The sequence below is a fragment of the Episyrphus balteatus genome, chromosome 3, assembly GCF_945859705.1.
Source record: "Episyrphus balteatus chromosome 3, idEpiBalt1.1, whole genome shotgun sequence".
Lineage (NCBI taxonomy): Eukaryota > Metazoa > Arthropoda > Insecta > Diptera > Syrphidae > Episyrphus > Episyrphus balteatus.
In genome coordinates, this window is record NC_079136.1 from 61,613,151 (window position 1) to 61,639,508 (window position 26,358).

At 31.5% G+C, this 26,358-nt stretch overlaps 3 protein-coding genes across 4 annotated transcripts in view; 2 read left to right on the plus strand and 1 right to left on the minus strand.

The window, feature by feature from the left end:
- Positions 1-2,618, plus strand: part of LOC129915404 (uncharacterized) — a 214,626-nt gene extending 212,008 nt beyond the window's left edge. Inside the window, exon 4 of the mRNA XM_055994918.1 lies at positions 2,289-2,618. Coding sequence (XP_055850893.1) covers positions 2,289-2,481 — 193 coding nt within the window. The 3' untranslated portion in view covers positions 2,482-2,618. The remainder of the gene's footprint in view (positions 1-2,288) is intronic.
- Positions 2,619-10,206: 7,588 nt separating this feature from the next.
- Positions 10,207-21,560, minus strand: LOC129915400 (probable cytochrome P450 28d1). Of its 2 annotated transcripts, none has more exons than XM_055994914.1 (7): positions 21,438-21,560; positions 17,032-17,332; positions 16,835-16,973; positions 16,565-16,777; positions 16,084-16,497; positions 10,846-10,969; positions 10,207-10,781 (listed from the first exon to the last, which is right to left on the minus strand). In XM_055994914.1, exons 2-7 carry the CDS (start codon positions 17,226-17,228, stop codon positions 10,342-10,344), a joined length of 1,527 nt encoding a protein of 508 aa, XP_055850889.1. In that variant the 5' UTR covers positions 17,229-17,332; positions 21,438-21,560; the 3' UTR covers positions 10,207-10,341. The 2 variants fall into 2 exon arrangements, with proteins under 2 accessions (XP_055850889.1, XP_055850890.1); XM_055994915.1 differs by having other exon boundaries at positions 17,032-17,286; positions 21,438-21,548.
- Positions 19,475-23,184, plus strand: LOC129915405 (arylalkylamine N-acetyltransferase 1-like). The gene has a single exon (XM_055994919.1). The coding sequence runs from the start codon at positions 20,613-20,615 to the stop codon at positions 21,261-21,263; it is 651 nt and encodes a 216-aa protein (XP_055850894.1). The 5' UTR covers positions 19,475-20,612; the 3' UTR covers positions 21,264-23,184.
- Positions 23,185-26,358: the final 3,174 nt, after the last annotated feature.

The following is a 26,358-nucleotide window of genomic DNA, read 5'->3' on the forward strand; positions in this document are numbered from 1 at the left end:
TTTGAAAAAGTACAAAAGTGAAAATATTTTTTTTCTGGCTAGCGCAATTGTTTTGTGAAAAAGAGTGAACAAATTGTTTTTTTAGACCAAAAAATAAGCTTTCTGCATCATTTGTTTTAATTTTCCAGCCTGGAAAACTATATAAAAATGTGTTTGAAAATTTTCACTTTTTGAGCCAATGTAGTTAAGGCTTAAAATTGAAGCAAAACGAAGAAACAAAAATTTTACAAATTCCAGAGAATGAAAATGAATCAAAACGAAGAAAAAATGTTAAATTCTAGTTTCCTCCAAAATGAGTTTTAGTACCAAAAGGTTCATCAATTAGAAATGCAAATTTTGGTCAATTTCTGACGTTATTTGGATGAACTTATAATTGAAGTTTTGAAGCTACATTATTTTTTCTTACTAATGCATTGAAATTGCAACTTTTAGAAACAGATTTTGTAATCTATGTATAAGAATGAAATTAAATAAATGTAATTGAATGACTTGAGATTAAAGCGTTTAATAGTCATTCTAAAAACTTTAAAATAGTAAGTATTTTAAGGTGACTTAAAAAACCTACCAAATCGAGTTTAAACCTACCAAAGCCAAAAAAACCTATCAAATTTGGTAGGATTCTACCAAAACGGCAACCGTGCTTACATTCGGTGTCAGATATCTGCACATAAAAGTGTCAAAACAAATTTTGGTTTTCAGATATGAGTTCACAGTGAACAAGTTTATTTATTTAGGTACCTACACAAAATTATTTATAATCGAAAAAGTGGAGAAGATTAAAATCTTGTTTTCCTTTTCCAAAAAAGCCAAAGGAAAACAAGATTAAAATCTTGTTTTCCTTTTCCAAAAAAGCCAAAGGAAAACAAGATTTTAATCTTCTCCACTTTTTCGATTATTAACTCTAAATTGGTGAATAAATCATCTTTAAAATTATTTATATTTTTTTTTTTGGATTTTCGATAAAAAATCAAATTGCGGAAAAAAATGCATTTTAAAAAATTTCTTCCAAATTCATCGAGTGATACCTATATCAAAAGAAAGGTCTCTTTAGGGTTTTTTCATAACTGAAAACTAAAAGTTCCACAGAGGTCTGTTTGCTGAGTTATTTGCATCTAAACATATTTTTTCTTACATTCGGAGGTATGTGTATATTTGTGGACCAAAGCCTCGAAACAAGTTTTTGTTTCCAGATATGAGTTCACAGTGAACAAATCTATGCATTTGTGCAGAAAACTTACAAATATATTTTTTCTGGATTTTCGAAAAAATTCAAAGCTAACCCCTTGTCGAAAAAAATGCATTTTAAAAAAATTGCCTACAAATTCATCAAGTGAGATTACAAAAGAAAGGTCTCTTCAAGCTCTGTTCATAACTGAAAACCAAAAATTTCTTGGCAGTCTAGTTCCTGAGTTATTTGCATCCAAATATATATTTTTTTAAATTCGGAGGCAGATATTTGCAGGCAAATGTCTAGAAATACAGCAAACAAATAAAGAGTGCGATATAATAAAAAAAAACTAAATCTACATCCATTGTTTTAATATTTAAGCATTTTAAAACTTAGGTTCTTCAGAATTTTTACAGGCAATGAAAAACTGAGATGAGACCAACCCTAATGTCAATCAATCAACTTTTGACACTGACCCTAAGGATCACTACTTGTAGTTGCTGATTTTGTTATGCATTCTAACAACAACAAAAACAAATCTTTTGCGTTGATAAAGCTGGAATTTGTAAACTTTTAGCGTAAATTAAAATTATTAAGTTCTGTAATTCAAAGTTTTTACCAGAGAAAGCCCACTTTTTGCATTGTTTTCCGTTCTTTGTAATTTCTCCTTTTTAACAAAAATAGTTGTATAGTTTCTTTGTAAGTTAAAGGAAGGAATAAAAGTTTCCTAGTTTACAAAAAAAAAAAATGTGTTTTTTTATGAAATTCTTTTGAACTTATTTCAAGTTTCAATTTGAATGTTTTATTTTGAATAAATTAAAGCTCCTCTACCTCCATAGCCTTGAGCTCAAAGTGCAAGTTCCATTATTATTATTTTTCCAATAAAACCTCACATCAAATATTTTTGTGCTGTGACCTGTGAAATATACTTAAATTGAAATTTTTCACTCATTCATGTACACCTCTTCTTCTTAACTAAATGGGGGGGTAAATCTAAAGTTTGTTCTTGTTCGGTGGAAGATTATGATGAAAAAAAACCCTCATGCATTTTAAAATATATTTCACATTTCATAACATTAATGCAGCTTTTCTTTTCTTTCTTCTTCTTCATTATTTCCAGATGTGGTGGCTGTGATAGCTTATTCCCTTCCCTAATGCTACTTGAACATCACAAGGAAGAATTCGAACATTGGAGTGACGATGAAATAAGTCGAAGGATATGCTGTCGTCGGAATCGTGGTGACGACTATTTCACAGACACGGACTCATTTACCAGCGAAGCAGAAAGCGAAGACCTTGAACGTCTTTTATAAGACACAGAAACCAAAACCTAAATCATTATTTTTCTTTATACATTATAATTCACACTTCACCTCGGTATAGTGTAATTTGCATTGTAAATAGTCATAGACGATATACAAAAAAATATATTACTATATAAAAAATACAAAAAATAAAAATGTAGGTATATCTACATTAATTTATGTATATTTAGAGTTATAGTAATTGAAAAATCAGCCTCCTTCCATAAAATACAACTAAAAATTGAAAAAAGCAAAAAAATTATTTATTTTCTAAAAATCAAAAATATCATGCATACAAAAAACAAAACAAAAAAACAAGAGAATTTATATCAGTCAAACAAAAAGAAAATATAAAAATACTCGTAAATTGAAAAAAAAGGGAAACAAAAATATTTTTGTACAATTTGTAAAGTTTTTTATTGAAAAATCGAAGACACATTGTTTTTTATTTTTGTTTTGGTTTTCGATTATTTTAAATTTGTTTGATTTTTATGAAAATTTGCATCACCCCTCATGTAATTTTAAAATTTATAACTTTTGTTTAAAATTTTGATTGATTTACTTAGGTAAATGTATTTTTAGAATTAAGACAGCAACAAAGAGGGTTCGCCCTCGATTACTGAAACCTTTATATGAGTCTTGTCTCGTGTTTATAAAAAAAAAACTGTAACTGGAATTTATATCCCCGAAAAAAAAAATACCTTAACCATATCAATAATATTCTTATGTTTTAGAAGCATACCTATTCAAATAAAATGTAATACAATAAAAAAAAACTGATCAAAATTATTATTAATTTGTTTGTTTTACTTTGTAATTTTAACTCTGAGAATGAGAAAAACAACCTACGGTTCTCATACACTTCGCGTCACTTGAATAGAAACAACAATTTTTCTTTAGAAAATAGCGATTGGCGCTTCGGTGAGGTAACTTAGTAGATTTTTGGTTTTGCATTTTCAAAGAGGAACTTTTAACAAACAATGTTGTAAAAACAAAAAACCCAAAACAGAAACCGTATGGCTACTAGTTGCGTTTTTTCGCATTTTTTCACAAAAAACAGTTTTATTTTTGCGTCACTTGAATAGAAACAAGCTCTTAAATTAGATAAAAATGATGAAAAATCATGGACAACACTAATTTTAGTAAAGCAGTATTAAAATTTGACATTATTTGCACATTATAACCAATTATGGGCTACGAGCTACCACTAGGCATCACAGAAAATGCTTAAATAGCAGCTAGCATTGGAAATGCACTTGCACTATGCAAAATCGCGAAAGATATTGGAAAATTTGCCAAATTTGTATGAGAATACTTTTAAAATATCGTAAACTAGTGATTGAATAAAAAAAATAAGACAGGTGAGACCCAAATCAAGAGCAGGGAAAAATATAATTTAAAAACTAGCAGCAATTTCCTTAACTTTGCCGCTAAAATCGGTCAAAAACGTGGTGTTAGTGCGATGGTTATGTGTTGGTTTGTTCCATCATGGAAGTTATAAAAGGTGCACAACATTTAAAAAGCCTCAAAATACAAAATAACAACATTTTTAGTTCTACTAAGATTACAAAAAAGTTAACTATTTTATAGTTGCATTCGAACTGAAAAGAAGTGAGGTAAAGAGTGGTTTTTTAAAGGAAAACATACCAACTCTGATGGACCACGTTAATATTAGTCCTATTTCATTGGTTTATGAAAGAATAACACCACCAAACTGCACTAAAATGTGTTATAGTAATACGCTTTGTTTTTATGATGTGCAATAGCAAAATTGAAGCGTCACGCTTCGAAAAAAGATGAAAACTTTTACAAAGAAATAATGGAAGAAGCTCTTCGGAAGTTTAGGAACGTGGAAAAACAACCCTCTTATAGATATCACAAGGATAGTTCCAAAAAAAAACAACGCAATAGAAACAAAACAGATGCATTCCGGATAAAAACGAAAGTTTATTTCACTTATTCAAACCTTAAATTGTAGAAAATGTCATTTTCTTAATTTGTAAGAAGTAACTAAACACTTTTATCACTTTCTCCAATTAGGTCCACGATTGTGTACAGTACAAGTGCATTTTCAATGTTTAATTCTATTTATGCATTTTCTGTGGTGCCTAATGGTAGCTCGTAGCCCATAATTGGTTATAATGTGCAAATAATGTCAAAGTAAAATATTGCTTTACTAAAATTAGTGTTGTCCATGATTTTTCATCGTTTTTATATAATTTAAGAGCTTGTTTCTATTCAAGTGACGCAAAAAAAAACACTGTTTTTTGTGAAGTAATGCGAAAAAACGCAACTAGTAGCCATACGGTTTCTGTTTTGGGTTTTTTGTTTTTACAACATTGTTTGTTAAAAGTTCCTCTTTGAAAATGCAAAACCAAAAATCTACTAAGTTACCTCACCGAAGCGCCAATCGCTATTTTCTAAAGAAAAATTGTTGTTTCTATTCAAGTGACGCGTAGTGTATCTAATGATAAATCAATTATCAACGTCCTTTGTTTTTTTTGGCTCAGTTAAGAAAAATTTTAGCTCCTTGAAGTTTTCTGTTTCAAGCCCGAAAAGTCAAAGATAGAAAGTTAATCTATACAACTCCCGCTCCCATATGCTTGTTATAGATATCTACAGCTTTCGGACTTCGGAGATCTAATCTTTGCCGAGAATATCGTCTTTTATTTGTTTCAGTTCCAAAGTAAGTTGAGATCATATTGACCATCTTATTATCATACGATGACAATGAGCTTGACTTTACATCTTTGATTGCTGTTTTTTCTGCAATGCTTCCCTGTCATCAATTTTGCAATTCTTTCTCAGGAGGCATTTCCTAGTTCAAACCATTTTGAATCATTAAAGCATCAAACTATTGAATCAATACTATCAATATTAACCAGCTTGGAACTTCCATAAAAGCTAGAAGGTTTCATTTCTGCAATCAAGGAAAATACTCTTGAATACACATATAAAGCCATATATGAACGGTCTTGTGGGGAATGCATACGAAGCCACATATGGCAATTTTGCTCCCTTTTAACTTTTCATCATTATTAATGTTTTTGATAAAAATTATATTTTATATGCATAAAAGACGTAGTAAATCCTGGAAAGGTATTGTATTTACTAAAAGAAAAGTATTTTCTAGTTTTTAATGAATTTTTATAGTAAAGATTTAGGTTATATTGATATGGATAAAAAACTAGTACAAACTTTTGTTTCTAGTACTTAGCTACTTATTTACTTAGGGTGAAGACCAGCGCCGTAAGATGGCTACAATCCGCTGTGGATTTGGACCTCGCCAACCAGCTCTTCTGTCTAGTGTTTGCTGCAAATTTGTCAAGATTCTAAAAAACCAACTTGAACATTTACTAGTAAAAACTTTCTCATGTTAAATGTCAACATCAACAGTCGCAACTTTTGCTTCAATGCAACTGAACTGCAGAACATTTATTGCAAGTATAAGTATAAATTTGTTTATTAAACTCAAGATTACAGGTATTCTTAAAATTGATGGGTTTTGGTCAACATTGATAAGCTTTAAGAAAATATGTTCCCATTCTTTAAACTTGATTGGTTGATTTAAGGTCCGATTTATTTTCACGTCAGTCTTAATGTTATTTATCCTCTTCTTTAATTGGTCTTCTGTTATTAAAATACTAGTCTTGGCTTGAAACTCATGAATAAACAATTTTAAGGCATCCGCCTTTGCTTTTTTATATAAGGCTATTGAGATTTATTTATAAGTACGGCATACTTTTCTAGTGTTTTAACAAACTTTCTGCCTTTTGCCATTTTTGAACGTAGAACATTCACTTAAAAAAAAAAGTACCTATAGTCTACAAAAGAAGAAAATTGTAGAAGGGTAATTTACTACTAGTAAAACCCGGATAAGTACCTCACCTTAAATGCCCCATTTTTATAGGCACTAAAGCGGGTAAGGTACTTACAAGAACCCGCTTAACTGCTCATAGGCAGTTATCTCTATAGTTATTTAATAATAAAAAGAAAACATGTTTGATTACTGAAAACATATCACAAAACAAAATTACTTTGAAAGTTTAAAATAGCTAACTAGTTAATTTCTAACTTTAGTAGAATTTTTGAATTTTAAAGCGGTTAAGGCAACGAAATTTTTCTTACAGTTCAAACTTGTTTCAAACGTGTACTTAAAAGAATTTTTTTCAAGTAAATTCAATTATAAGTATTTGAAAAGCCAGGCAATTAAGCGGGGAAGGCAGTTAAGCGAAAGGTACTTAAAAGATGAATTTTATGTGAAAAAATCCTTAAAATTTTATGTGAAAAAATCCTTAAAATTTTGGTTCTAAGAAAACAAAGGTACTTAAGCGGGTTAGGCACTTAAGCGAGAGGCACTTATCCGGGTTTTACTGTAAATACTATTAGTTTCAGCTTCTACTAGTAGTAGGTACTTGTATTTACTATAACCATTTACTTCTAGTAATTACTTTCGTTTTATTTATTATTTTTCAAACTTATATCGCGATCGAAAATTTCGCAAAATATGCACACATGGGTTCTACCTATGTACCTACTTACATTGAAAAAATTCATCCGATGGAGTATAGTATATAAAATTCCAAAATTGGAGTTTTTAGAATTATTTTTGTCAAAATTAAATATTGCGCTCCCGACAGTTTAAACTTCATCTTGTTTCTTGTTTCTTGCGTTTTGCCTCAAAACTTGCCTACCCAACAAAATATATCATAGCCGTTAGTCGGAATATATGACGTAAGTACCTTGCTGAACTATAATCCCTATTGAATTTTTTCATCAACTCTATGTTCTCATAACAATCATCTACTGCTTGGCTTGGGAAAGCTCAGAAAAATTTTCGTGCAAGCGCATTTCCTTTTCAATATATTCTTCATGTGCTTCATTGTTTGTGGATTCGGCATTCGGCCTATTATATTACAGTTAGCATGATTTCTTCGTCTTCTGCACAATTTCCAAATCTTGTGAAATTTTTTTTTTTTTAACAAAATAAATTCTTCGTATATGTGATTATGATTATGTATTTTTTGTCCCAAAAAAAATTTCAATTTTTTAGAATCCTAAGCCTTCCCTTAGTATATCTTAGTACATCGCAAATAAAAATTCAGTTTCAATTGCACTAAGCCCAAAAACAAAAGAATCGTTTTCATTGAAAAAAATGATTCAGCCCTATTGTTAGTTTCACGTGAGTGGGTTCCGGGCGAAAAGTTGTTCACGTTTGAAAAACTCTTCATATTGTTCACGTTTGAAAAACTCTTCATGCTGTCTGTGGAATACTCTTTTTAATGGATATCAATATAAGGTAATTGATTGGTCCTTACGTCAAGATGTAAAAAACGGGACGACACATAATTGAATTTAAAGAAGATCAGGAATTCGTTTATATTGGTTAAATCTCCTAAATCCAAATGGGTTTCAAGTCGAACTATTTCAGTACCAAAAAACATTACCCCATTGTATCATAAGCAATAGATTTCTCAAATCTAATCAAGTTCTGAAATCGTATCTCATTTCAAATTTGATGAAAATTATTCTGCAGAAAACTGGGAGCAAACTACATACTTTAATTTGAATATATCTACATACACTGACAAAAAAAATGTAAATGTCATTGCTTGAAGTAATGAGTCACGTTATCCCTTCATAGCTCATAAACTTTAACGATTCTTCTCCAAATCGATATATTCTTTTATAGCAACAATAAGGTATTCAAGTAAAGGTAACTAGATACGAGAATACCTTTTCCCTCAACCAATATTTCCTTAAATAGACAAGACTTCAATCGAATTCTACAACAACATAAGGTAGATATACGAGTGAGTATAGGGAAAGACATAGGGTATCTATATCTATACACGGACTTGCGTCAGGATGAAGAGAGAAATTTTACTTCACCGCATGAGTTTCAACTAAATTCTTTGATACAAACTGCTGGTATGTGTTGTGTATAATAGTGTTTGTGTTGATGATGGTTGATGTAACATAACACACTGACAAAAGGGTAAACATTTCTGACGTTTTATGAATAAATTTTATGTTGTTGTTGCGGTTCTGGAAATTTGAATAACTGTCATTGCTGACGTACATATCTTTGCACATTTATTAACAACTAATGGCCATGACTACGACGACGACGGCTGAAATCAATGACTCTGAAGGAAAAAAAAAGATTTTTCCGCACATCAATGCGACAAGGACAACGTTGACATTTTCAATCTATGATGACATGAAACTTCCTCATACAGTAGATACAATATGTATACATACATACATATGCACATAGTAAAATCAGGTAAATATTAGTCTGAAATTTGGCGTTCAATAAAAAAATCCCTATCAAGTGGAATGGGGGTAAAAGAAATAAGCTTGAATGAACATAAACAGGAAGAATTTGCATTGACAATAATTTAATAATTCAAAAATTGCAGAGGTGAGGTGAGAGTTAAGAGATATTATCTACTTAATATCATTCAGTACAAATTTTAACAACAAATTTATTGATTCCGAGAAAGGTTTACGGCAAAGATCCACAGAAGTCACGTTTGAAACTGACGCGCGTCAATTTTAACAAAAGTGACGCGAGTCAGTTTTCACAAAAGTGACGCGCGTCAGTTTCACTAAAAATGACGCCCGTCAGTTTTCATAAAAGTGACGCGCGTCACTTTTCATCAAAGTGACACCTGGCAGTTTTCACAAAAGTGACGCGCGTCAGTTTCACTAAAAATGACGCCCGTCAGTTTTCATAAAAGTGACGCGTGTCAGTTTTTAAAAAGAATCGCGCATCAGTTTTTCAAAAAGTGACGCGCGTCAGGTTTCAAGTTGACTTTCTGGTATTGACAATCGAGTTGGCTTTCTGGTATTGCCAATCAGTTGAATCCGGTGTGCACATAATTGCAGCACGACGCAACGCGTTGTTTGACGTCCAAGTAGACATGCATTTTAAATGTCAATGATAATCTTAGAGGCTTTTTCAATTCCTCGCAAAAGTCAGTACTCATGAAAAAAATGTCTAGGGGTGATTTTTTTTCTAATCTGAGCTGTATTGACGTCTGTCGTCTGCCTGATAAAAAAAAACTAACTAAAAAGTGAACAAGGCAGCATCCCCCTACCCCTACACACGTTATGATCCTTTCAAAGAAAATTTAATATATTTGTATGTAGTACATATATTGACGAGTATGTTTTTTTTTTTTGGTATGTTACAGAAGCAAAACCCCTGGGGAGACAACAGGATAAAAGCATTCCGCACTTTTCGTTTTCACTCAAAAGCACCTCTACTCTATGTGAGATAACATAACAGAATTAGCCTCATACACTTCAGGTATTTCTTTTGAACCGCATTTCCCATTTGAAAAATTCTATGCTGGCATCTTTTGTCCTTGGTGGAATGTCGAATGTGTGATGTGTGTGTGTCTTTTTTTGTTGAATAAGGACCAACACAGTGTTACAAAAACTTAATAAAGTAATAAAAAAAAGAAGGAAAGTAAGTACATATCTTTACCGTGCTATACTTCCTTCAAAATTGGATTTTTTAAAGCCCCCTACCCACCTTCATGTATATAAAAACTACTACTTGTTTGAGTAGAGTTAACATTCCAGGTTGTTTTTTTTTTCTATAAAATTCCCTTTGACAGACTTGATTTGAAAATTAAATTGAGCAATCGTGTGTGTGTTTTTTTTTTCTCTGGCACATTTTAATGAAAATGGGGGAACATATTTTTGTTTTACAGAGAAGAATTTCGTTTAAAAACTTTGATATATTTTTTTTTAAATACTGAAGAAAAGCCTAACATTTTATAAGGCTATGGAAATATATTTAAAGTTCATACATGTTTTATTATTTGAATTAACTTTTTTTAGAGAGGTGCCCCATTATTTTTTCCTGTTTTCAAAATCAAGCCAAATTCCACCTTCCAAAGATCCAAGGAAATAAACTGGTTGCACATAATTATCTCTTCTAGTCCTTGAATGTAATTTAACATTAAAGTTCCTTACTATTTCAGCAATTGCAATTTTTGTTTGAGCTTGAGCAAATTTGATTCCCATACACATTCGTGGGCCGTCACCAAATGGATAGAAAACTCCCATGTCACGGAATTTCTTGTGGCCACCATTTTCTGGACTAAAACGTTCTGGGATAAATTCTTCAGGTTCAGGATAATATTGTTCATCGTGATGTAAACAAAATAGAGGAATAACAACGATATCACCGGGTTTCATTTTTAATGTAATGCCACTTTTGTTTTTCACTTCACAATGTTCAGTACACAGTTTATTGGAAATTAAAGCTGGTGGGAGGAGACGCATACTTTCTGAAACATAACAAAAAGTAACTTTTATTTATTTGAAAGAAAAAATATGTTAAAATGGACTTACCATGGAAACATTGATCAAAATATTCCATCGAATCTAGTTTATCGTAAGTTAGTTCCACTTTTTCGTCTGAGTTTTCAAGGATTTCTTTAAGGAGTAGTTCCTGTTTATCTGGATATTTTGCTAGCTAAAAAGAATTAAAAGTTGGAAGAGAAATCGGTTAAATTGTATAAAAATTTAGCACCGGCCTATAAAAGATAGTAAACTCTTTGCCAGTTGAAGAAAAGAAAACTAACGGAATATCGATACATACACAGAGAAAAATGAATCTAGTATTTTATACTCCATATGACTAGTAAGGTAATTAAAGTAAAAAGCCCTAGATTTTAAGTGAAATTTACCTTACGTATTGAACATTTCTTTGATCCGTAAAGTAATTTTTACAAAAAAATTACGGTGAACAAATTAAAGTAGTATATACCTTACGAGTAGCAATATTTTCTTTACGTACACTGAAAATAATAAATTTCGTAAAATTACGAAAATCGTTTCATACACTACATTTTCGTTGGCCCAACGAAACTTTCGTTGGCTCAACGAAAATATGTAATTTTTCATAATATGAAAACCTTCATCAATTAATGAAAACGTTTCATACACTTTTTCTCCCTTTTTAGTGACAAAAAATCCAATTCAATGAAAAGATTCATCAATTAACGAAAAATTTCATACTCATTTTAAAGAATAAAAATAAGAATTTTTTCCTTACTTTATCAAAGTTTTAATTAAGTAACGAAAAAATTCATTAACTTATGAAATTCAATATTAACTAACGAAAATATTCATAAACTTATGAAAATCTTCATATATTAATGAAATATTACATTGACTTATGAAAAAATACATCAGTTAACGAAAAACAATCGTTGCCTTACAAAAAAAAAAAAACAAAAAAAAGGTAGACTTGTGTGCATTTCTGTTTTAATATTGAAAATTTAATCTTGTTGGATATAGTTCACATTAGGTTTTTGTTTAAAAATCTATGTAAGCTGAGCTGAATATAAAAAATTTTTGCGTATTGACAAGGTGTCTCACGATAAGTCGGACTCATCAGTTGACTTAAGTGAGCTCCACCGGGTCGAAACGCCAATTTTTGGTTTGGACTATTGAATCAATGATTTAACAGGTCCAATTAAATATTTATAAAAATAAAAATGAATGAAAAAATTCGTAGGTTAACGAAAAAATCGTAATTCTACGAAAAGAATGTACAAATAATCTACTAAAAAAATAATTAATACAACGAAAAGTTTCGTTAGCTAACGAATATTTTTTCGTAATTTAATTAAAATATTCATAAAATTTACGAAAAACTTCGTTAGTTTACGAAAGTTTTAATTAAATTTTACGTTAATTGATGAAAAAATTTCGTAAAGTGATGTAAAAATTCATTAGTTCTCGATCAAATTTTTTTATGAAAAATTTCATTAAAATACGAAAGTTTTCGTTAATTGATGAAGTTCTTCATTAACGTATGAAAGCCATTTCGTTGAGCCAATTAAATTTTTCACCGGCTGAAAATTAATTAAATTTTCGTTGGCTCAACGAATTTTTTCGTTGTATTTACGTAAGGATTTGGTTCAGTGTAGAGTCAAATATACCTTCAACCAAAAAAGTGTATGAATCTTTTCACTTTAAGATTCTAGTAAAACATATTTTACAAATTTAACTATTCTATGAATAAGTTTTACCTTACACTAAGGTAATAATAATACTGAATTCTAGGAATTTTCCCCAATAGAGATCAGTGCCCTCGATACATAGAAAAAACTCTTTAAGCTGTCATTGAAAAGTGCGCCATTTGTTCTCCATTTGTGTTGGATGTTTTTTTTTTTGTCAAAGTTTTTATGTGGCGAGTGCGGAATAATTACATTAATTCATAAAGAATTCGCAAACAATTGGATCAAATAAAGTCAATTTCATTTTTATTGATGATATTTGCTAAGATAAAATTGTATGCATTTATCTTACAAAAATTAATTAAAATAAAAAAAGGTGATTTTTGTAATTATTGAAAAACATAACAAGGTCATACGTACTTACTCCTAAATGGCTTTGAGGATTAAGTACGTGTTACCCAGTTATGTTTTTCAATAATTACAAACCTTTTTTTATTTGAATTAATTTTTGTAAGATAGATGCAAACAATTTTTTTTTTTTAAATGTCATCAATAAAAATGAAATTGACTTTATTTGATCCAATCTGTAATTAAATTATATACCTTCCACAGAGAAGTTCAATTTACTTTAAAAATCAATATTTTCAGCCTTATAGTAAGATAAAATATGTACCTAACTTTCTAGTAATTTCTATAAGAAATTCATACAAAAAAAGGCTTTACTCTAAAGTTAATCATAAGCTATACATTTACTAGAAAAGTAAGGTAAATTTCATTTTATTGGGGAGTCATCCCTATTTTAACTTTACATTAAAGTTAAATGTACCAGAAATAAAGTGGTTCACACCTTATTTTTTCTCCGTGTACGATATAAAACAACGAAGACGAGGTATTTTTCATTCGATCAGCAACCATGGAAGCGAGCAGACCTAAGATAGCGCAGCGACACGAGTTACAAAAAATAATGAAGAAGCAAAGCATCTCCGTTTATGAGGCAGTGTTCGGTAAGGACAAAATTTATGTAGCCAGCCAAAACAAAAGACGATGTGGAGATTTAGGCAGCAGAACAAATAATACCTCCGATTCCTATTGAAGTAAAGATGGAAAGGATTAGAAAAATGAGCGAAGTAAAGTTTAGAGAGAGTTCGAAAAACGACTCAAATACAATCGAATAAATGAAGCAAAAATTCCGAAGAGTGTCAGTTCAAAATTTCTGAACTAATGGACGAAATAAAATGTGAAAAAATACCAGCAAAACAAACAGTTAGAGAACACTTGCGTTAGAAGTATGGATATGATGTTTATATAAATTGATCGTCCAAATCATAACAGAATTATATTTTTCCGCAGTATTTTAACAAAACCATTTAAGGATGAAAAAAATCAAAATCCTGAAGAAAGAAGTAAAAGCTGAAGCTGTAGTTATAATTCGTAAGGGTATGTTGACATTTAGTAGAGGGGAGAAGATGACAACCACAGATAAACATTGTCAAACGATCAAACCAAACACATGAAAGATGAAATGGCGGAGCCACTGGGTTAGTACAAAATTTAATATTTCAATTTTCATAATTATTTTTAAATCTGTAGTTGTTTTTATTATTCTAAAAATTTTATGAATTCTAATTATAATGTTTATTATATTTTCAGATTGCCAGCATATCGGACAAAAAGGCTCAAATAGCCATTAGCGTTCAGGTGAGTAGGTAATCTGTTTATCTATTTGCCAACATTTGTTTACATTTTTTTCTCCCTACAGGATTTGATCTCAACATTTGGATGATTTATATACCAGACAACCGAAACAGGTATTAGATCGATGGTCTACAAAACCGAAAAATATCCACCTTGTGTTGTGGTAGCTTTACAGGACTTGATAGCCAGAGCATGGTCCCTTAAACTGAAAACATTTTTTTTAGCAACTGTGATTGCTAAATATGTATATATGTACGTGGACCGGCAAACAAATATTTAAAACATATTTCCCTTGCTCAAGCTTTTTAAATCTTCCTACCTTTAACCTGAAAGTCGCCAAGGGTAGCTTTTGCCTCGAGTTTTTTGCCTTTGACAATGTTTATACCTTAGATGGTAGGGATAAATTTCAAGCTTTAGGAGTGCATAACATGATATTGAAAAAGATTTTTCATTTCTTAGTTGTCCTTTTCCCAACCTTGGTATAAACTCCTTGCTTACTAACTGTTTAGGTCCAGAACGGAAATTTACATTTGATTTTTTTTTTGTAGGTATGGAAAATGATCTTGTAACTCGCGAATTGATGGTTGGAATGATTTTATTAATAATGTACCAGAAGGAAAGGAGTTCGAAAAATTTATCTTCCATTCATCAATACTCCACACAACAACCACAATAACATACTTACGACTTACGAGTCTTTATTTTGACCTAGAAAAGTGCAAGTGCTGTCACCAGAAAACATGTACCGTAACATTTGATCAACCTCTCTTCTGAAAAGCTTATGATATTGGAGGTTCTGCTAAACTTAACTCAGACTTAAGAAAAATTGTTATCCGTCTGGGTGGCTTTCATTTATTTATGTCATTTATGGGTTCCATAGATTCTAAAAAACTGGCAGCGGACGCGATAATTCATTTTTAACAACCAAAAAGGAAAGTTGATTCGCTAGAAAACACGATTTAAATTTTTATAATGGTCGAAAAACTCATCACAGATTTAAATTTTGTCAAAGGTAAGAATTTTGCTTTATCACCAAGAAGTATTTCAAAGAAAATTATTATAAATAAAATTCAAGAATCTATTATAATGAATAAAATTGGTAGAATTTCTGCCGAAACTATAAGGCAAGACTTATTAAGAAAAGATAAAGATATTATTGTTTTGGCGCAAAGAAACAAAATTGAACAGCAGGCAGTTCTAGATATTAGATTCCAATACGATACAAAAATAATTTTTCTTCTGAGTGGATGAGCAAACGTTCACGGCGATTTCCGGAAAGTTAGGCAAATAATAAGCCAAAATAAATCAGTCTCACGCTCGCCTAGTACAAACATTAACGCCACGCCATCCAAATTATATGGCTTTCCTAAAGTAAAAACAAAACTACCAAGATTCGTCTAGAGCAGAGGAATTATATTTTGTTGCATTGTATGATAAAGGAAAGACAGATATGGAAATAAATAAATTCGGTTGCCAACTTTTTATAACATCCGTTTTAAAGTAACTCAAACTTATCTCTTTCGTCTTCCTCCAACTATAAACGCTCGCTTACAACACAACACACTAAGAACATTATTATCAAGCTTAACCATGGCGACGTAAGTTCAAAGAGAAAACAAAGTATGATTGGAAAAGAACGCCACTTCTGGTTAAGTCCTATAATTTTTACACGGATTCTGCACTACTTGAGTGCAAAACTTAATGCGGGACAACTTGTGGATGTCGCAACTCGCAAGGCTAGCATGACTATGAATTTCTTTGTCAAAACTGCTGCGAGGAGACGAGTAGCTATTATATGAAAATGAATACGATGACGGCGGAGGAGAAGAGCACCATGTGATACTAGTAACAATAAATTCAAAATAAATCGCCTTTAGCAGAAAACAAGAATAACAATCAATCCATTCAACATTTATATGTAACTTACTTGATATAAGCACGCAGCAATAACAGCAGCTGTTGTCTCCAGCCCATCCAACAGAAAAGTCATCGCATGCGATAGCAAATGATCATTTGTTAGGTTTTTCTTTTGTTGCATTTGCAGTAAATGACCTAAGAAATCAGCACGGTCATTGTTAATTTCTTTCTGGCGCATATTTATGCCTGTGTTTAATAGATTGCCAAAAAATTTCTGAGTATCAGATTTGAAGAATTTCTCTTTATAAATTGACTTAATAAATGGAAAGAATCCAGCAAAAAATGCATAAACCGTAAATGTTGTAGATTTTTCAAAAAGTCTTTTAGTCATTTCGGGAATTTTAACTGAACTATCTTTAAGACAGTCAGTTTGTAAGCCCAGAACAAAATCAGCTACTACATCAGAGGTGTAATTTAGGCAGACCTAAAATAAAGAAACAAAAAATGCATTTGGAATAAAGTAATTGCCTCTTTTTGATAGTCACACTTACAAATTTTATATCGATTCCGGTCTTGGTGGGTCCAGTACAATGCATCTTCATGTATTCTATTAGTCTATTGCAATTCTTTTTCAACATTGGAAATGCTGCTTTGACCTTGTTTGGAGTCAGACCCTGAGTAGCTTCAATACGGCTTTCTTTCCAATCATCATCTCGAAGAACAAATGAATTCTTCACGAAAAATTTATCATTTTTATAATCAATCTAGAAAAAAGAGTATAAATTATTCTGCAGAGTAAATTCAAGATTTGTTCCATCTACCCAAGTAGTAGCTTCGTTATAACGAAAGTTTTTAAAATCTTTGACAAAAACTCTGTGAGCCATATCCCCACTGGTCACCATTAGCTTAGGAGTTCGAATACTTATAAGTCCAACAAAATCTTCTTCGTAACGATATTTACTAGAAAATTTAAATATTTTAACTTCTTTCTTAAATTTTGTAAAATTTGTATACCTACTTGTAAATTTCTTGCATATCATAAATAATATGACGTTTATGTTTAATCATATTCGGAAGACTACCAAATAACGGTTTTGGCTTAGGACCTTTAACACCACGATCAGTCCAATATTTGAAATTCCAAGTGAGAAATAAGTAAATTAAAGTTGACAATCCCAAAAGGATAAAAGTAAGAAACTCTAGAGACATCATCATTCGCTGCTTGATCGATGGATGTAGTTTAAACAGGTACTAAGTATGTCACAATATGAACCTTGAACGTATTAATTACTCCCTTTTATATAGTTAAGAGGTCTGATCTTGATAAAACATATAAAATCAATAACAACTTAAAAATAATGGTTAGATAAAAATTAGTATTAACATGTTAGTTATTAATAAATAGTAAGTTATAATTAAAAATATGTTATGTGTAATTTAAGCGACAATGTTTTATATTACTTTTTGGAGATTGAAGGAGAAGATTGAGGTCATCATTCTTTACAATAACATGTTATTAAATTTATGTTTTTATTTACGGAAGCAACACTACTAAAGGGGGGGGGGCGGGCAAATTGGTAGTGCAAGGTTATCTATAGCATAAAATAAATAATACAAAGAATGTAGAATAAATTTGGGTAAATTATAAGTTTGAAAAACTTTCGTTCAAGCAAAAGGTTGATTAGAGTGGTTTTCAAAAGTAAGTAAATTGTTTCCAATTCATAAAGGATCCCTGTTTTGAGATATTCAAATTCGCTTTTTCATCGTTCTCTTCAAGATTTTTAACGATCCATTATGGCTTAGTCATTGAAGACACTTATAGTCGCGTGCTTCCAGACTAAAATTTAATGCAATTTTTAAATATGTACAATACATCCACACTTTTTTCGAAAATCAAAATTTCCAATTCTCAGCCTCATAATTTTTGATAAAGTAGACTATAAAGAGAGAGGAAAAAGTTATAAAGATGGTTTTACCGTACTATAGAGATCGACCTTGATTGAGGAGCGTGTTTTAAACTTGGCTGGAGACGGATGGCCCAAGAGGAGCAAACGAAGTAACATCTATCGTTGTGGACTACTTAAAAAAAGTCTGAAGTCTGAAGTCACAATCTGAACCAAAGCCAAAAAAAAACTGCGTCTATTTTCTGATTCATGTGCTTCTCAAAATAAAAACACGACTTTGATGATTGCAATATGCTCTTTTTTGGGAAAAAGCAAAATGTTCAAATATATAAGCTATTATTTTTCAATAACAGTTCACGGCTATGTAGGTACATGCCACCAGATTGTGTTTTTGGACGAGTGGAAAAGGAATATAGAAAGAAAGAAGTCATCATTTTTCCTGAAGAATATTGCAACGTTCTTCAAAATCATTGAACCGTACGAAAAATCGGAAAAGACTGGACTGGAAATAAAGTAGCATTATCTGTCAGTGACACCTTCAGCGGATCTCCTGTAACGGTTGCACCTCTACAAAAGGAATTTTTCAAGCGTCTCCAAAAACTGCCAATTTAAAAATGTTGCCCCAGAAAACAAAGGAAAAAAAGATGGCTGATGTAATTATTTACTATTCCGGATGATACCAAGAACTTTTATGAAACTGGTCTCTCCGCAAACGCTAAAGAGTCCACAGACGATGGAAGACGATGGAAAAGACACTATGGCGATTAAAGTTAATGTTTGTTTTTATTCAATATTTATTTTAGTTACTATTAATATAAGTTAATTTCAATGTATGTTCATATTCTTCAATAAACAAGCTTTTCAATACTAATTTATCTATTAATTTATTTAAAAGAAAAATAAACGCTTTTGAAAAGCGTTTATTTTTCTTAAGCCTGTCTATTAGCTATTCAAGAAAGAACAACTCCTCATTTCTACTTTTAGAGTGTTATGGGGACTTTTCACGAGTCGATTTTTGCCGTGTGGCGAAGCTTTTCGACTCGTGTGAACGTAAGTCCCAGGGGACTAAAGTGACATTCCCCATAGAAAAATCCTAGTCGACCGACATATCGTGCGGCTAAAATCGACTCGTGTAAAGTCGGCATTAGTGTTCTGAATACTTTTGATTTCGTGGATAGAGTGAAAGAGATACGTATAGAAGATGATGAATCTATAATTTTCTTTGATGTAGAAGCATTGGTGCAAAGTTTTAAACAATTTTACTAAAATGTTAAAGCCATTTTAGTATAAGTTACTTGGTTAAAAAGAAGAATTTGCTAATTTTCAACGATTTTAACAACTAACTTAACATTTTACTAAAGCCAAAATCAGAAAATGGCTGTTTTAACTTTAAGTAACTTGCTAAACTCATATGAAATCTGTCATTTTCCTCAAAAACAAATTAATTTAAATTTTATTTGAGAGAAATAAATTGAAAAACATATATTTTATTTTTAATTCTGCTTCATTTTTTTATGAAAATTAATAAATTGGGCGTTTGTAATTTACTAGTTAGTAAAATGTTAATAAGTTAGTTAAAAAAGGGTTACAATTTTCGGTCGGCCAGTAAATTACTAAATATTCAGCAAACTAGTAATATGCTAAGCTCTTAGCAATAGCTTGCTTCAAATTTTGAGCCATTGTTCCTGAGTATACAATATAGTAATAACAAAGTCTACTACATCTTGAAGCGAGAAATATAGAAAAAAGTCATAAGAGAGTGTATGAGCAGCAAAAGTTTGTGTTGCACATAATTGTTTCGTTTTCCGTCTAAGAGGAAAGAGGGCCTATTGTCAAGAATCTGACTTAAATTTATGTTGATGACGTTTTAAGTGTTGTAAAATAGAAAAATAATGAAACTCTAAATTTACCAAACAACAGAAATGACACCATCAAGTTTACGAATAAGGAAGAAAACGACAAAAATTTCATCAAATTTTTAGACGTTTTATGTAAGAAACACAACAAGAAAATAGAGTTTGACGTATTCAGAAAAAATGCATCAACTGATCGCTACACCACTTTTTGGTCGTACCAACACAAAATAGACGCTTTCCATTCAATTGCATACAATTCGGCCCTAGCTAGGTAATCCGTCGGAGCGGAAATTCTCCGATTTCATACGAAATATGCTTCGAGGTGTGTTTCCGATAGGTAAAAACTGTCCGATTCGGATGAAATCGAACAAAATCCGCTCCGACGGATTACCTCAGATAAGCTCCCACTTCCCTTTGGGAATTAAAAAAAAAAGAATTGTATTGGATCGTTCGTTTGGCTGATGTAAATGGTTTTGAGAAGACGTTTGTGGAAAAAATGTAAAAAACAGTCAAACCGTATACGTAGAAATGAAATTTCCACACTTTTTAGCCAAATTTCACCAACAAATTTCGTAAATCAATTTCTTACAAAGCAACAATAACAAAATCAACTGAGCATGATTGTGCGACGCAGTAGCGCATTTTAATTTCAATACATTAGATCGACATTAAAATACAAATTAACGATTAACCTCAAGTACATGTGGGACATCGATTAATGTTGTTTATCATTTCAACGACATTGAAAAAAGTCTATATAAGCATGAAACTTTTTACATTAGGCCTCTATAATTATATTATTTTAAAATCCAAATCACTACAAAGTAGTTTAAAAAAAAATGCAAACTGAATTTATTTATCGCTTAGCGACCAAAGAAGATAGTCAAGCAATTTTGGAATTTTTACGCGAACACTTTTACCCAGACGAACCACTAACACATTGTGTTGAACCAAAAGAGCAGGATGTTCACGATGAAAATTTCATCATGGATAATGTGGCTGCACCAGATTCAATAAGTTTACTTGCTCTTAAAGAGAATCAAATTGTTGGCATAGTTATTGCTGCAAAGAAGACTCCTGATGAGGTTGAGAAATTAGTGGAAGAAGCTGCTCAACTACCTGGTACAAAGTGGGCTAAACTTGTACTATTTTTAGCAAAATTAGAAAAAGAATCAAATGTCTACCGGAAATACAATGTCAATAAAGTTATGCATGGTCATTTGATAGCAGTGCACAGGGATTACCGTAGATCTGATATTGCTTATAATTTGTATAATAAAACAATGGAAATTGCCAAATTGCTAGAATATGCAGTTTGTACAAGCGATTGTACGAGTACACATTCAGCTCGATTATCGGAGCGTTTGGGTATGAAATGTATATATACTTGCAATATGGAGGAATATCGGGTTCCAGGAAGTGATAAGCAAGTGTTTTTTCCGGAGAAGGGTCAAACCTTAGCAAAAACTTATGCTAAAAGTATGTTATAAATAATTTATTATTTTTGTAATTCGTAAATAAAATAGAAGTGATTATGGAGTAAATTTGGTGTTTTTCCTTTGGTCCGAATACTTTCACAATACTTTTTCATCCATACAAAAATGATTTTTAGAATTTATACTTCCTATAGAAAAAGTTGAGTATGAATAAAATTATGTAGGTACCTATGTAAGTAATTAATTCTAAAGAGTTTAACTGAATTGAGAAAAGAATAACTTCGAAGCACTTGTTTTTTTTTTTAAGTTTTAACTACGAACTTAGCACTGCAACTTTTGTAAAGAAAAAAACTGTTTTTGAGGGAGAGATGGTTATATTTAATACCTTTTAATTAATGACATTCTCGGTTTTTACCGCGAACTTTCGATTATCCGAATCAAATTGAAACAATTAAAGAATTTTCACATTTTTACTTGCGATATATGTAGGTACATACCTACTATATTGCAAGTTTAGGATTCTTAAAAAAAAAATCGAACTCAAGATAACAATCTGACATGACATTACGAATTACGATGATGGAGAAATTCTGTCTGGCTCTGGGCTGTCTGTCTGTATGTACCTCGAGCTACAGCCTTAAATACTGGAGCGATTATCTTCAAACTTGGCAGTTAACAGTTTTGAGTATTCCTTAGAGGACAAAATTTTTTGTTACAGAACCTGTCATTCAAATTTTTTTGCGTAATTTTATAAAAAACTTTTGAATTAAAAACAACATTTTTTGCACCGTTATTAACAATACCTGCCATAGAACCGTGTTTTTAGTTTGTGAATATCTCGATTCTCGAATATGACTAACCCAATTTCAACGAAAATTTGTATGCAAAATCGTTTAATCAATTGTAAAATTGACTGTCCTAATGAGATAATTATTTTGCTCATGAGGTCAGTTCAGATTTCAAATTAAATTTTTTTTCCATAGAATTTGGCATTCGAAAAGAGATAATTTGCGTAATTTTCTCATTTGGGCTCAAGTGAAAACAGGGTATAAAATTCTTGAAAATTTTCAAAAACACATCTTTGGATTTTTCAAAAATATTAAAATTTTTTTTTATCAATTTTTTGAAAACGATTTGGTGTCACTAAGCTTTTTACAGGAAAAATCTACCAAATAATATGTGAACAGAGACAACCAATTTCCATATATCTTTAATTTTTACGCATTACAAATTTAATTTAACCCGGGTAAATGAGCGTGAAAACCAGAATTATGAACATAATTAAAAACAAAAAATTATACCTGAAGTCTGATAAGCAAAAGTTATCTGAAGATTAAAAAAATCTAAAATCTCATACCACAAAAAATTGTTTGCGTATTTTTGAACCATCTTTGAAAGCGACTATTTTTGGCTCCAAGATTTCTCAAAATCGGCTCCTTGCCTCTAAAATATTCTGGCAACACTGCTTTGTAAAATATTTCGAAATTTTGTTTTTAATTGTTCAATCATTTCTTCAAAATGGCATACCAACTGTTGCTCCCGTCCCGAATAGCGGTGGTTGCGACCGAAAAATACACACTTCAACATCATCATCGACAACGAATATGGCACAAAGCATCGCAAGTCGCAACTCATCAAACAATTGCATCAGTCACATTGCTCTTGAACCATATCATACCATCACCGACCTCGCTCCCAAATAGCGGTAGTTGCGACCGAAAACGATGACTGAAGATCAAGTTCAAGATTAAGTCAAAAAACAATAACAATTGTTACGCATATGCAATCTGAATAGATCCAGAAATTGAATAAAAGCCTATGCTGTTTGGGCATAGGACTCAGTCCATTATTAGTCACCCTCTATAGTGCATCATATGTACATATTTGTAAAGACTTAAATTTTGAATAAAGTATGGGTATTTGAATTAATATAGAAAATTTGTCGCATTTAGTTTTCATTTAAATTTTATTTCGATTTGGTTAATTTTTTCGTTTTGATATTCGGCTAATAAGCTAGTCGCATCACCGACTTTTTTTTATATTAGAATTAAGATATTCAATTTAAATACAAATGTTCTTTCATGTCTTTGCTCAGGATGAAGGTGTTCAAAATACTGCCTTCACCTATTAAAAAAGGAAAATAATGAAAAATTAGTTTCGAGTGTAGAAGTGGAACTCGGTTGTTTTTTTTAGAATTTGAGTTTTGCAGACTTGGACTGCAGTATTCAATTATTCCCAATGTTTTGTAAATGTCCGATGTTTTTGGACACAATGCAATGTCTTGGGTATTGTTGTCAAATAGGTTTTTTGGTTCATGCATACTCCAATGACTGCAATATAAAAAAGTATGTCTTTTTGTTAAATGATAGAAATGAAAATTTAGTTAGATTACATACCTATCCTATCAATTCCATTTGTTTCCTGTCCACCGCAATGTTTAAAAGTGCATTTTACACCTGGGGGAGCAATATGATTTTCAAGATCTTTCCCAAGAGGTTGCTTCAGTTCCCTACTTGTAACAGTCGACTTCTCTTGAAAACTGGTACATTCTTTGAGTATGTAATTTGCAATGGACACAATTTTAGTGTGGCCAAGGATGTACTGTATCGCATTACGAGTGGGAGCTATGTTTTTATATTTTGACTCGCTTTTAATGAGTTGTTTGCTGGATTTTTTTTGCTGCCACTTCATAGACCATATCAAAAAAATATATTTTAACTTGATTTGGCTTTAACATAGTTAAATATGTTTCCGTTATCAGTAACAGCCGCCAGGAAATTTTTTTTTTTTTTTTTTTTTACAGAAAATTTTGTGGCAAGGGTCTGCTTTTGTCCGACAAAATTATATCATTAAGATCTTGATTGGTTTTGCTCATGTATTGGGACTGTTTTTTTTTTTTGCTGGTATTGTTTCCTAGGTCCCACCAATTTTCAACTTCCTTCAGAGCAAATTTTGTTGGCAAGTCAGAACTATTAGAACAAGTAATAGAAATCCTTTTTTTACCAAAACTTTCTTCTTCTCCATCAAGAGGAATCGAACATCCGTCTAAGATATGCACATTTAAACTACAGATAGCACAAATGTGAGACCCGGTGTAAAATGTTCATTTTTACAAGAAAAACATTCGTCAAGTGGGTTTCTTTTACCATCAGATGAATCAGTTTATCGGTTTTAAAAGGACTGCCATTTTCCACTTTTTGTTCTGTTTCTATCAAAGATACTTCTGGCAGTTGCTGGCGAATTTCAAATTCTGTTTGTTTGTATCATCAGACAAATCCGAGCATATTGACACGCCCTGGTTTTGAAATTGGCTCAATTCTTGTGTTCATAGCCAAATCTACTATTTATAGCTTCCCTTCGTAATAGCTCACAGAACTTCGACAGCTTAGTCTTTTTTCCTCTTTTTAAAACCTGGTTTTTAAGGGTTTTGAATTCCTGTTCAACCAAATTTGTCGCGAGAAATGCTCGACCAAAGTGGTATCAATGGGAGCTGTTTGATAAAGTGAGTCGAAGAAGTTGACCAATACCTAGGGTTCAATATCATCTCCGAGTCCGATTCCTTGTTCATTGATGCGATTAACCTTAACCTCCATACATTGAGCCCATTTTTAGAGGGTCTTCTGTTCTGGTATTGTTTCCTAGGACCCGCCAGTTCTCAACTTCCTTCAGAGCAAATTCTGTTGGCATGTCAGAACTCTTAGAACAAGTAATACAAATCCTTATTTGACCAAAAGTTTCTTGTTCTCCATCAAGAGGAATCAAACATCCGTCCAAGATATGCATGTTTTAACTACAGATTGCACAAATTTGAGACCCGGTGTGAAAATATCCATTTTTACAAGCAAAACATTCGTTACTATTGTCAAGTGGGCTTCTTTTACCATCAGATGAATTGGTTATGTTGGCTTTAAAAGTACTGCCATTTTCCAATTTTTGCTCTGTTTCTATTTAAGATACTTCTGGCAGTTGTTGGTGAATCCCAAATTCTGTTTGTTTGTATCATCAGACAAACCCGACGCCCTGGTCTTGAAAATTCATTTGTTTCTTTTTTCTTTAATTGGCTGAATTCTTGTCTTCGTACAATCTACCATTTTCAGCTTCCCTTCGTAATAGCTTACAATTGGCCTTTTTTCCTCTTTTAAAACCTGGTTTTAAAAGGTTTTGAATTCCATATCCAAATTTGTGGCGACAAATGCTTCACCAAAGTGGTATTAATGGGAGCTGTTTGATTAGGTGAGCCGAAAAAGTTGACGAATACCTAGGGTTCAAATCATCTCCGATTTCTTTTTCATTGATGCGGTTAACCTTATCCTCCAAACATTGAGCCCACATACCTATTTAAAAATATTTAAATGGTTTTATTCTTTAATAACGACAAAATATGAAATAGTTTCAAGAAAATTTCTATTAGAAACTCTGTCTAGAATTACAGCCCTCTTCTTTGTACCAATTCTATTATAATCTCAAATCGATTTAAAGCATTCAAAACCACTCAAAAAATTTGCCACAGAGTTCAACTTTTATAGCACAAACAGTAGCTTTAGTTAAGAACACAACCTTTTCGAAGTAAACTTCGGTTTTGAATACATAAGCAGAATATAACAGTCTCATTTTCGTAATCTCTTGAAAGTGCTATATGCGAAATGGTTCAAGTCTTGAATGTACAGTTAAAATAAAAATTTTACACCAAGCATCTCTAAATCAATGAATCAGAACGCAACAATTTTGTTTTCTTATAATTTGTTTATACTCAAAAAGTACGATTTATTTTGCTATAAATTTCCATAAGAGCCCCCGCACACTACAAACTTTCTATCGGCCGACAGTTAAGTCGGTCTTTTAATCAGTATCAAAATGTATGAAAGTGCGCACACTACAACGATTAAGTATCGGCCGATCAAAAAGTTTGTTTGATCGAAAAAAAAGTTTGTTTTGCTACACAATTGCCTTCAAACTAAAATGTTTCCTAGCGACCCGACTGTTTAGTCGGTTGCCTGTGCGCACACTAGGAGCCCAACCCGACTAAACTATCGGCCGATAGAAAGTCTGTAGTGTGCGGGGGCTCTAAAAACTTTTTATAACAAATAAGAATGTGCGAATACAGTACATATTTGGATAAAATTTGAGAATTTTAATGCATCTTGTGTTT